General features: G+C 42.8%; 1 protein-coding gene across 3 annotated transcripts in view; it reads left to right on the top strand.

The window, feature by feature from the left end:
- ppfibp2b (PPFIA binding protein 2b) overlaps nt 1-12,493 on the top strand; it is a 299,033-nt gene extending 286,540 nt beyond the window's left edge. For 2 of the 3 annotated variants that reach the window (XM_078220900.1, XM_078220901.1), the window contains 2 exons: nt 6,852-6,917; nt 11,449-12,490. In XM_078220900.1, the coding sequence (XP_078077026.1) occupies nt 6,852-6,917; nt 11,449-11,526 (144 nt within the window). In that variant the 3' untranslated portion in view covers nt 11,527-12,490. Of the gene's footprint in view, nt 1-6,851; nt 6,918-11,448 lie in introns of all 3 variants that reach the window. The other variant, XM_078220899.1, reaches the window with a different exon arrangement.
- Nucleotides 12,494-13,367: the final 874 nt, after the last annotated feature.

The raw sequence follows: 13,367 nt of genomic DNA, 5'->3' as shown, positions 1-13,367 counted from the left end.
AGTCGTGGCTATTCCATTTCTTCAGCACAGGACCAGGCCCTTCGGCCCAGCAAGAAAGGCTAGGGAAATAGGATATGATGTTCAAAGTCAGTCAGGGTGGCTTTTCCAGCTTTGCATCTCATCCAATTTTCCTGTCCACCAAATTCTGGCGGGACTGAGGAAGGGTGTGGGGACTTAAATCCACAGCTCGAAACTGACCCACCTTGGATAGTGGGAGAATAGAAAGTGCTGAATTTTGGGACAGCAGTTTGTAGAGCTGAGCCAGACAAGATACAAACACACAAAGATTAAGATACCTATAGATTACCTCTGATGAGGTTTAAATAAATCCACTGAACTAGTTGTCGAAATCACCTCAAATTTGGAGGTCCTAATTGTTGCCCTAATGACCAAACCTCGCACCCTTGAAGATGAGGTAATCTCGTTGTGTCCGAATTTCGAAGATGATTCACATTTAGAGAAAACGAGTATGGATAAATGATCAAATATTTAAAAACTTGAGATATGTGCAAATTAAGCAGAACATGGATTTAATCTTGATTATTTGAATTCTACGGCCCATCACACACAATAACTTCCCCCAAAAGGTGAGAAACAAACCTGTAACTTTTATTAAGTAAGCCTAAAATACAGGTTGACCCAGAGAACCACCTGAGTTATTTTAAAGAATGTTTAATTCCCAGATTGACATGACGATCAAAAATTTACTATCAAATTTATATCTTTTCTCAAAGCCTCTGGTAATTTCTTAGAGTTTATTTTTCAAAAAAACTCACTGTTGGGTAATCTTGGATTTTAAGAACTATATAAAATGCTCTAATTTTGTTTTTACCAAATTGCGAATAAAGAGATTTTTATTGGCGAGTTTTGTTTTGTTTCATTTTGTGTTTGTGGCAGCGATGGTTTAAAATTTATTTATTAGTGTCACAAGTAGACTTGCATTAACACTGCAATTAAATTACTGTGAAAATCCCCTAGTCACATTCGAGTGCCGGTTCGGGTACACTGAGGGAGAATTTAGCATAGCCAATGTGATGGGTGTGGTATTTGGAAATAAGAAAGGACTGGCTAGGTAAGTACATAGAATAGAAGGTTATGCTGATAGGGTGAGGTGGAGAGGGATGGGAACAAACTCTGGCACAGACCTGATGGGTCAAATGGGCCAATTTCTGTGCAATAAACTCAATACCATCTTTGAAAATGTTTCAGCTGATTTGACCTTCGGTTGTGCTCACCCACACATTTGCTATTGATTTACTGACTTTTTGTCTCTGAAGTCTTGGTGGTAAAACGATCCACAGAACCTGCTGAACTTTGCCAGTTTGAGAAATGCAGAGGTTAGAAACCACGATCAGTTTGTCCTTGTTTCCGTGGGTGGCATGGTGGTACAGTGGTTGGCACTGTTGCCTCACCGCACCAGGGACCCGAGTCCAATTCCGGCCTTGGATGACTGTGCGGAGTCTGCACGTTCTCCCTGTGTCTGCATGGGTTTCCTTCGGGTGCTCCGGTTTCCTCCCACACTGCAAAGATGAGCAGGTTAGGTTGATTGGCCATGCTAAATCACCCCTTAGTGACAGGGGGATTAGCAGAGTAAATATGTGGGGTTACAGGGATAGGGCTTGGGTGGGATTGTTGTCGGTGCAGGCTCAATAGGCCAATTGGCCTCCTGCACTGTAGGGATTTGATGATTCTTCAAACACTTGATCCAAATATCTCTTCACTATTTAAACACAGGCATTAACTGGGTTAAAAGCTTTGTTCAAATGGTACTCATGAGGGATTTACCTCCAATGTGTTGAGCATTTCACAGAACTGGATATTTACAATACAGATGGAGGCCATTTTGGCCTCAGTTTATCAAATGGCAGCTCTTTACAAGCACAATGCAAAATTAATCTCACTGCCACACACACTCTGTGCGGCCATAGGGGTTCAGTTGTGACTTCATTGGTTTCAGAGATCAACATGAACAGTGAGAAACTTAGTGAGGCAAATTGCTCACGATAAATTTAAAATTGGAATTTTTTAAAATCCAAAGTTAAACAAAGTTTTGGTGAGTGAATGGATTTAGAGACAATTCAATTCTCCCTGGAGAGGGGCATGATGGGAAAGTGGGTCAATGAGGTAGAGCAATATAATAATGAGGGTAGGTGAGGTTCAGGGATACAGTAGAGATATGAAATTGAGGGATATGGTGGATAGATAAAGTTCATATAGTGAGAAGATGGTTAGGTGGGGCTGATGGATATAGTGGTTAGGTGGAAATTGGGAAGTGGTGATTACATGGAGCTGAGAGATGAGGGTTTTTTTAAGCATTTCTCACATATCGCTTTCCCTTTGGGAAATAGTGATGAGCTGGTGGAAGGATTCACAACTTAACTACATCACAAATGCTCTTTCCTTGGCCAAGAGGTCCTGGAGGGGTGTGGTGATTAGGTTGTCGAGCGATGTGGTGGGGTTGAGGGATGTAGTGGGTAAGAGGATATATGGCGTTGATCTATTTTAAAAAACATCAATTGCATCTTATGTTTCTTACTATTACTAAAAGAAAATTCCAATAGGATCCCTGTTTTCATTCCACTTAACCATAGTTAGTGCTGTGTGAAAACATTTGCTGACAATTTGGCTTCTAATTTGCTATTGGGATGGGATAATTCTAATCCAGTGTTTAATTTCAAACCCTTATCAAAGGGTTCATGTCTCACACTCGAGCAATTCAGTGCTGGTAATGCTTATGCATTGATCTGTTCAGTTTGTGGGCCCGGAGGTTCAGGAAAAGGGTTTGTTCTAACCACATGGGAAAATTTTACCTTAGTCAACCTCAAGTCTGTTGGTTATTAGTATCTTGAGATCCAGCCAGCTATTGCCTTTACCTTCAGGCCCCAGTTTGCTAGAGACTCGAATGGCTTGGATGCCGTTTGTATAATTTTTAAAAGATTGCTTTTTGGCATTATCTCAAAAACCTGAGTGAGGGATCCAGAAGTGAGGCCACTTTTCCTGATGGCATGCGCATGCTCCACTGCTGCCACACACCTTGTGCTACGGAGTTTATTTCCATTTCTATTGGAATAACCTCATGTTCTTGGCAATGAATCTATTATATTTCTCCCTCTTTCTCCATTGACCTGTTCAAAAACCACTTGGTTTCACAAACTAAGTACAAATAAATCTGCAATGATATTTTCCACAAAAACTCATTTGGGAAGAGTTTTCAGCTGCAAGGCTTTATTGACAAGTAGGTTGGACCAATAACAGAATGGCATAGCTTATGCCAGGTGTAATATAAGGATACAAGAAATAGGAGCTGGAATAAGCCATTCGGCCCTCGAGCCTGTTCTAGCAATCCAAATCATGGTTGATCTAATTCAGCTACTCCTTCCCACATTATCCCCAGTTTCCATAGAATCCCTACAGTGGAGAAATAAGCCATTTGGTCCATCAAGTCTGCACTGACTCTCAAAGAGCATTTTATCCAGGCCCAAACCCTGCTCTATCCCTGTAACTTCCCGCAGTTATCAAGGCTAATCCACCTAACCTACACAACTTTGAACACTAAGGGGCAATTTAGCATGGCCAATCCACCTAACCTGCAAATTTCTGGATTGTGGGAGGAAACCAGAGCACCTGGAGAAAATCCACGCAGACACGGGGAGAATGTGAAAACTCCACATAATTGCCTAAGGCCAGAATCAAACCCAGGTCCCTGGCACTGAGGCAGCAGTGTCAACCAGTGTGCCACCATGTCAGCCATCCAAAAATCTGTGGCATGTTTTGGAAGAAGAGGTGACTTTGGACCAATGGTCCTCCACAGGAGGTTTTCCACACCTCTTTAGGTCGACATAAACTTGATACGTTTTTGTGTGTGTATGTATGTATTATATGTGTAAAATAATTTAAAGAATGGAAAACTTAGTCAACTCGACGCTAAACATGTCTAACTAATGCAGAGCAGCAAACAACAAGACTAATGGAACTTTTGACCAAAAGTGAGGTGTAACTCAGAGAGATGACAATCGTGTAGGGTCATGTGGCAGAGAAGGAGGCCGATCATTCCTGTGCCGACTCTTTGAACACACTATCCAATTCGTTCACCCTTCTGTTCTCTCCGCAGAACTCTGCAAATCATCCTTCCCTTCAATGATTTATCCAATTCCCTTTTGAAGGTTGCTGTTTCCACCCCCCTTTCAGGCAATCCAACCAGATTATAATTACACACTGCAGCAGTTTTTTCCTCCCTTTAAACTCCCAATAATTTGTGAAGATCAAAGGGCAACACTAAATGCCCCCATTTCTAAGGGGGAGGTGATCTTTTGCTTCAGGGGATCTTCAATCTGGTAAAGCTCCAGGTCCTGATGGTTTTGTATTTTTTAAGTTTATTTATTCGTGCCACAAGCAGGCTTACATTAATACTGCAATGAAGTTACTGTGAAAATCCCCTAGTCGCCACACTCCGGTGTCTGTTTGGCTAAACTGAGGGAGAATTTAACATGGCCAATGCCCCCAACCAGCACATCTTTTGCACTGTGGGAGGAAACTGGAGCACCGGGAGGAAACCCATACAGATAAGGAGAACATGCAGACTTCGCCCAGATAGCGACCCAAGCCAAGAATCAAACCCGGGTCCCTGACACTGTGAGGCAGCAGTGCTAGCCACTGTGCCGCCCCACTTAATTTTATAAGGAAGTTAAAGACTTGTTAATAGATCCTCTGATCGGTATGTAATACCCATTCATTCAAAGTAGGTCTCAGTCCCTTAAGGAAGTCAATATCTCCTTAATTTTGAAGGCAGGCAAGAATCCCGAGGAATGTATATTCTAGAGGCCAATTTCACTCTTGAACATAGATTTGAAATTGTTGTCTAAAATACTGGTGTTATGTCTAGGAAAAAACCCTCCCCTTGGGGTGATCAGACTGGATTCATAAAGGGCTGGAATTTATGTAACAATGTTAGGAGATTATTAAATATTATTTGGGTCTTCCAAAAGCAGGTGATAGGAAGCTTAGTGATTTCATTAGATGCAGAGAAAGCTTTTAACCGTGTGGAGTGGAATTATTTATTCCACACGCTGCAGAAATTTGAGCTGGTTGGTGGGGGTTGCGGGGTGTAGTTTAAATGGATACAAGTGCTTTATAAAAATCCACTGCCGGCCGTTCTTACTGAAGAATTTGGTTTATTATTGTCACAAGGTATACTGTGATAGCATTGTTTCTTGCGCGCTATACAGGTAAAATTCATAGAGTACATAGGGGAGAAGGAAAGGAGAGGGTGCAGAATGTAGTGTTACAGACATAGCTAGGGGGTAGAGAAAGATCAACTTAATATAAGGTAAAAGTCTGATGGCAGGGAAGAAGCTGTTCTTGAGTTGGCTGGTACGTGATCTCAAACCACGGTTAAAGATTTAATAATTTCACTGTTCAGTGAGGGACTGGGCAGAATTGTCCATTGTCCCCGTTATTATTTGCAATAGCTATTCAGCCTCTAGAGGAGGCAATTATATATAATTCTTCCATTGTCTAGTGGTAGAACGCAACATAGAATCACGTTATGTGTGAATGATGTGTTGCTATTTGTGTCTAAGCCGCATGTCTCTCTTCCTGCTATTATTGAAAATTCATTCCAGAAAACATGAGGTCCCTATCTAAAGTATACAGGTTCCATAATGTTTGACTTGCCCCTACAGGTTTTCTGTTGGCTATGCAGAACCGCCTCTAATATACTATATATGAGGATGTACACCACTTTTGCCATTTTTCTATGGCTTTAACCTCCCTTCCCATCCTGCTATCTGTCCCCTCTTTTTGGTGTGTGAAAGTACGTGGTATACAGAAAATTCTGAACTAAGTGCTTTGGTTTTCTCTTGTCTTTTTCTGTATTTATATGTGGAGAAATGATCAGTTTTCAGTTGCATTATTTGTAAAAATGGAAAAACTCTAATAAAAATATATTTTTTTAAAATTGTAATTAAAAATTCCTCATTTCCACTCTTGCTCTTTTGCCAGTTATCTTGAATCAATGACCTCTCTGTGCAGTTTCTCCTCATTTACATTATCAGCCCCTTCATGATTTTGAACACCTCAATTAAATTGTTGCTACTTTCAGTAACATTGAGGGATAACATGGATGCTTCACTGGGGAGGGGAGGGGGAGGGGGGTGAATTGTAGCATCTCTTTGGGATAGATGAATTGACAGACTGAATTGCCTTCCTTAGCCATAATTGTGTTGAGTGTTGGACTCATAGCTATGAGTTTTTTCACTTTCGTACAAAATTCGCAGATTGGGAAATCAAACCTGACTTGAGCTCTACAATAAATTAGGGGGAGGCCTTGGCATAGTGGTATTATCGCAAGACTATTAATCCAGAAACTCAGCTAATGTTCTGGGGACCCGGGTTCGAATCCCGGTGGAATTTGAGTTCAATAAAAAAAAAATCTGCAATTAAGAATCTACTGCTGACCATGAAGCCATTGTCGATTGTCAGAAAAACCCATCTGGTTCACTAATGTCCTTTGAGGAAGGAAATCTGCTGTCCTAACTGGTCTGACCTACATGTGATTCCAGAGCCACAGCAATGTGGTTGAATCTTGACTACCCTCTGAAATGGCCCAGCAAGCCACTCAGTTCAAGAGCGATTATGGATGGGCAATAAATGCTGGGCCAGCCAGTGACGCCCGTGTCCCACAAATGAATAAAAGAAAATCCACAATCAACGGAAGTTGGCTTAATCTGCTTCCCCACCAAGTTGTGTACCTGTTACCAAACTAGCATCAATTCAGCAGAAACAATTTGGGAATTGGATCAGGGTTTTGTGTTGTGACCCAGCTTTGATGTGAGTGATGCTTGCTTTCACAGATGGAGGATTCTGAAAGGACAGTTCAGCAGATAGGGGCATTCTCTGAAGGCATGAATAACCTCACCGTGAGTACGATGCCTTGAATGAAAATAACTGTGGCATGCGTGTGCCACTAGTTGTTCACCTCCTAGAGTGATGCTTTAATAAACTGACATAGGATCATTCTAATGTCCATTTTGTGGTGTGGAAACTAAACACAATTTTATTTCTAACACTCAGAATCATAGAATCCCTACAGTGGAGAAGGAGGCCCATCAAGTATGCACCGACTCTCCAACAGAGCATCTTACCCAGACCCATGACCCTGCATATTTACCCACTAATCCCCCTAACTTACACACCTTGGGACACTAAGGTTCAATTTAGCATTGCCAATCTACTCAACCTGCACATCTTTGGACTGTGGGAGGGAACTGGAGCACCCGGAGGAAACCCACGCAGACACTCCTAACTATTTCGATAATGTGTGCCTGTTGTGTGGGTTGTTAACCAGGAGACTTTCCAACGTGTCGGGGTCTACGGTCTCATGTATTCGCTATGGTTGAAGAAGAATCACATGGACTCAAATCTTGTTTCTTTCTCCACAGATGCTGCCTGACCTGCTGAGTTATCCAGCATTTTCTGCTATTCTGAATAAAAATTTGCCCAGTGTCCTGCTAAATTTTCCCTTCTAAAATAGCCTAAGAATTGGAGTTAGAGAAGGCCTTTTGGTCTTTTAAGCTTGTTCTACCAATCATGAAGATCATGGTTAATTTTTTACCTCAGGTCCACCTTTTAGCACTACTCTCGATCCTCAGGAAAGTGATGGAAGGCACCAAGAACAGTGCTATCAAGCGATATCTAAACAGAAGTAATCTGCTCACTGATACTTATTTTGGGTTCCACCAGGGCCCATTGGCACCTGACATCATTACAGCCTTAGTCCAAACATGGACAAGAGACATGAATTCCAGAGGTGAGAGGGACTGTCCTTGACATCAAGGCAGCATTTGACAGAGTGTGGCATCAAGGAGCCCCAGGAAAATTTAAGTCAGTGGGAATCGGGGTAAATTCTCCACTGCTTGAAGTCATGGGTGGCACAGTGGTTAGCCTCCCTGCATGGGTCACTGTGTGGAGTCTGCATGTTCTCCCTGTGTCTGCATGGGTTTCCTCCCACAGTCCAGAGATGTGCAGGTTAGGTGGACTGGCCATAGTAAATTGCTCCTTAGTGTGAAGGGGACTAATAGAGGTTACATGGGGTTACGGGGATAGGGCCTGGGTGGGATTGTGGTCGGTGCAGGCTCGATGGGCCAAATGGCCGCCTCCTGCACTGTACAGATTCTATGATCCATGATTCTAACACAGAGAGAGATGGCTCATCAAAGGAGGATTTGAGACCGATCACCTCAGTCCCAGGACTTCCATGTAGGGGTTCCTTGGTGCACTAGGCCCAACATCTCCAGCTGCTTCATCAATGACCTCCACTCATCATGAAATCAGAAATGGGGATGATCATTGATGATTGCAAGATGTACAGCACCATTCATGACTTCAGATGTTGCATTTTGGCACAGACCACATCAGCAAGACCAGGACAACGTTCCAACTTGGGCTGATAAGTGGTAAGAAACATTTATGCCACACAAGTGCCAGGCAATGACATCTCCAACAAGAGAGAAACTAATTGGAATTAATTGTTGAATCCCCCACTATCAATCTTCTTGGAGCTACCATTGACCAGACACTGAATTGGACCAACATATAAATACTGTGACTCCAAAAGTAGGTCAGGGGTTAGAGGTTCTGCAGTGGGTAACACACATTCTTGTTCCCCAAAATCTGTCCTTCATCTACAGGCACAAGTCAGGAGTGCAATGGAATACTCTCCACTTGCCTGCGTGCGTGTGACAATAGCAACAATCCAGAAACCCCACACCATTCAGGACAAAGAAGCCTGCTTAATCGCCACCCCACCCACCACCTTAAATATTTACACCCTCCTCGCCCATGCACAGTGGCAGCGGTGTGTACCATCCACAAGATGCACTGCAGCAACTCATCAATCCTCTACCAGTGAGGAGGAGTCAGGCTGCAGATGCATGAGAGCACCACCACATACAAGTTCCCCTTCAAGTCATTCATCATCCTGACTTGGAACTATGTCACCATCCCTTCATTGTCACTGGAACAATCTCCTGAAACTCTCTCTCTATCAGCATAGTGGGTGTACCTACAATACATGCAGCGTATCAGAAAGAACACTCACCTCCTCCTCATTAGGGATGGGCAACAACTGCTAGTCTTGCCAACAATGCTCACATCCCATGAAAGAATAAAAATAACAATTTTCCCATTAATTTCCTGGAACTGGTCATTAGTCTTTTGCCAGGGTTTATAGCTTGAAGGGCTTCACACCACATCAAGCATAGCCACACATCCTCTCACACTAAATCTAAGGGGCAATTTAACATAACCAATCCACCTAACCTGCATGTCTTTGGACTGTGAGAGGAAACTGGAGCACTCAGCGAAAACCCACACAGACAAGGGGAGAAAGTGCAAACTCCACATGCATAGGCCCTAGACCAGAATCGAACCCAAGTCCCTGGCCCTATGAGGCAGCGGTGATAATCACTGTGCCATCGTGCTGCCCAGTCCACTGTATGAAACTTATTTATCCTTCATTGCCCACCCTTAGAAGATATTGAATCCCAAGTTTGGTACAAACCAGTTGTCCTTAGCACCTAGAAATATTGGCTATTCTTGGTGCAGGTATTCTGGTGATAAATGGTGACACTATGTCTACTTAGTTGGGAGCTTAGCAAACCTGCAAGATGGTGTAAGGGGGGTATGGGGTCTGCCAAAGGCAGTTGGATTGGCAAGGTTCATCTCCATGCCTACCTCAGACCATCTGCGATTGAAACTCTTATCTATATTGTCACCTCCAAAATCTAACTATCCTAATGCTCTCCCTATAAAAAAAACAGCTCATCCAAAACTCTGTTGCCCATATCCTATCCCATCCAGCTCCCACTTGTCCATCACCCCAGTTCTCAGACACCTTATTTAAAATAGCCATTCTCATGTTTAAAGTCTCTCATGTTCCCTCCGTCCTAAAATGCCCTGTTTCTTGTCCTTTGATGTTTTTCTTTTGTTGAAGGGGTTATATGAATGCCAGTTCCCATTAGCTAACTGTTTGCCAATGAGTGTTGACAGGTTTTGGCTGCGGTTATTGGCAGATTCTTGAAGTTATTAACTTTTGAATCTGCTTCCAGCACCCTTACAGATGGTGTATACCAGATCATTACATTAAAAGAAAATCTTCTCCTCTGCCCTCTGGTTCTTTTGCCAGCCCTCTTAAATCAGTATCTTCTGGTTGAAAGAATAGTGCAGTGTTGGCAGTTAACCCATCTCTATATGCCGTGTCATTCGAAAGATCACCTGGCCACATGGCTGTTCCTGGAATCTTGCTGTGCACAAATTGGGTACTGCATTCCTGCATGACCACAGCTCCACAGTAAAGCGTTTGGAGACATTCTGAGGTAGTGAAGGGCAATATTGAAGTGCTATTACTTTCTATTGTCCTTCTTGCAGACAAGAATACAAAAGCAGGGATGTACTACTGAGGCTTTATAAGGCTCTGGTCAGACCATATTTGGAATATTGTGAGCAATTTTGGGCCCCGTATATAGAGAAGGATGTGCTGGCCTTGGAGAGGGTCCAGAGGAGGTTCACGAGAATGACCCTGGGAATGAAAAGCTTGACGTATGAGGAGTGTTTGAGGACTCTGGATCTGTACTGATGGAGTTTAGAAGGATGAGGGGGGATCTCATTGAAACTTACAGAATATTGAAATGCCTGAATAGAGTAGACGTGGAGATGACGTTTCCATTAGTGGGAGAGACTAGGATCTGAGGCACAGCCTCAGAGTAAAGGGACGACCCTTTAGAACTGAGATGAGGAGGTATTTCTTCAGCCAGAGGGTTGTGAATCAGTGGAATTAATTGCTACAGAAGGCTGTGGAGGCCAAGTCATTGACTGTATTCAAGACAAAGATAGATAGGTTTTTGATTGGTAAGGGGATCACGTAGAGTGGCACAGTGGTTAACACCGCCACCTCACAGCGCCAGGGAGCCAGGTTTGATTCCTGGCTTGAGTCACTGTCTATGTGGAATCTGCACGGTCTCCCTGTGTCTGCGTAGATTTCCTCTGAGTTCTCCGGTTTTCTCCCACAGTTCGAAAGATGTGCTAGTTAGGTGGATTGGCCACGCTAAATTCTCCCTCAGTGTACCCGAACAGGCGCCAGAGTGTGGTGACTAGGGGATTTTCACAGTAACTTAATTACAGTGTTAATGTAAAGCCTACTTGTGACACTAATAAATAAACTTTGTTAAAAAACAAAGGTTATGGGTAAAAGGCAGGAGAGTGAGATTGAGAAATTTATCAACCGTGATTGAATGGCGGAGCAGATTTGATGGGCTGAATGGCCTAATTCTTCTCCTATATCTTATGGTCTAAGTGTTGGACTGCTAACAGTAAAGGTAACGAGAGCAACCAGCCTCCATTAATGCATTCGCTGAATAATGTTCTAACTCCGTGTATTGCTTTTGCTTTCAGATCCTGCTGACGCAAGATGAATCACCAAGATGTAGTTTTGAAACACTGGTTACAAGGGAGGGGGAGCATCATTATTGACGACATGTGTGCCCAGGGCTCCTCGCTTGTACCTCTCTCCTGAACATACAAATACCGTAGCATTCAGGAGAGGTTTGCACTGGGAAGAAAGAATTAAAATTGCCATGTTATTTAATCAAACTTTTTTTTTAATGTTTCAGTCGAATGCCTGGAGCTGAGTATGAAAGTATACCCAAGTCTTTTTGCAGCCAAGAAAACAATTGAATTAACCATTGTAAATTAGCCAGAATATTTTATTTAATATATTTGAGTCCCTGTGTTCAAAACCCAATTGTAAGTGGTTATAACTTATGGGGACTTTGGCAATATATTGATTGCATCTACAGATCTTGTAAATGAAAGGGCTGTTTTAGTTTGAGATAATTCATTATTGTTGAATTTATTGTGTGTTTTATGTAAATTAATTTATACACCCTCTAGCTAAAAGACAGACTGATAATTTAACATTCGTTAAAGATACTGTTTCCCTGCTTATTTTATACAGGAATTCAATGGATTATTCTTTAGTGGATTATTTTGGAGGGCCGAAGGGCCTGTTTCCTGTGCTGTACTGTTCTTTGTTAAACTGTGCTAATGGAGTGAAACAATGTCACTGCAGAGTAGGTGAGCTATCTGAAAGGTGGTTCAATACATTAAAAAGGAATATTAGCTAAAGGCTTTCTTGTGATTTTAATCCTATTGAGTGGGATCTTTGAATGTGCATCTAATCATGAGAGGAGTGGGAGAAGTGATAAAGCTGTGACTGCATGAATTTGTTTGTTATGTGGTAGTTAACACGAATAATAAACATTCTCACCTGATGGCAATGAAAACTGACTGGGGTACTTCATAGGCACCTCTTGGAGATATGGAGTCGGGTTACACGTTACACAAGGCACCAAAAATCACACCTGTTCTTCCGTCTTCCAAGAAATCAAGTATTCCATGATGTTTTACCAGGGGAACTTCATAAAGATCGGGGGTGGAGAAGGGAAGATCAACACAGATGGCCAAAAACAGCATGTGAAGTGAGTACATCTGGAGGCCTTTACAGGGCGAGAAATCATGGGATCTCAAAGCATTGAAGGAGACCATTCAACCCATCTTAGCTGTGTGAGCTCTTTGAAGAGCTTCCAAAATGACTCACTCCTTTACACTTCTCCTGTTGGACTTTAACATGGTGTTGTGAGACTTCTTACTGTGCTGAACTTACTCCCAGTGGAAATAATTCTCCATCAGCCCTTATCAAAACCTTTCACATTTTGAATGCGCCAGTTAAATCTCACCATAACCTTCTCTGGTGTAAGGAGAACAAGCCCAGCTTCTCCGATCTCTCCGCATAACTGAAATCCCTCTGATACCATTCAGGTAATCTCCTCTGCACCCTCTCCAAAGCCTGGAGAAAAAGGCATTTCCAAATGATTTGCTCCAAATTCCTTAATTGCCATGTGAGCAATGCTCCTGTGGAAGTGAGCATAGCAAATCAGTTGTTACAGTTGTTAATCTCTGGAATTCTCCACCCCAGAGGGCCATGGAAGCTCAGTCATTGCATATGTTTAATGTAGAGATTGACAGATTTCTGATTAACGATAGTGTGAGTAAAACGCATTAATGTCCGATCAGCCATGATCGTATTGAATAGGGGAGCAGGCGTGATGGGCTGAATGACCTGCTCTGTTCTTGTTTTCCTATAGTTACGATGCGCAATTGTAATACTCTGCTGTGAGGGCGGCACGGTAGCACAAAGGGCGGCACGGTGGCACAGTGGTTAGCACTGCTGCTTCACAGCTCCAGGGACCTGGGTTCGATTCCCGGCTTGGGTGACTGTCTGTGTGGAGTTTGCACAATCCCCCTGTGTCTGC

The sequence above is a fragment of the Mustelus asterias genome, chromosome 9, assembly GCF_964213995.1.
Source record: "Mustelus asterias chromosome 9, sMusAst1.hap1.1, whole genome shotgun sequence".
Taxonomy (NCBI): domain Eukaryota; kingdom Metazoa; phylum Chordata; class Chondrichthyes; order Carcharhiniformes; family Triakidae; genus Mustelus; species Mustelus asterias.
Note: the sequence above shows the minus strand (reverse complement) of the source record. Positions and strands in the feature narration are given on the sequence as shown.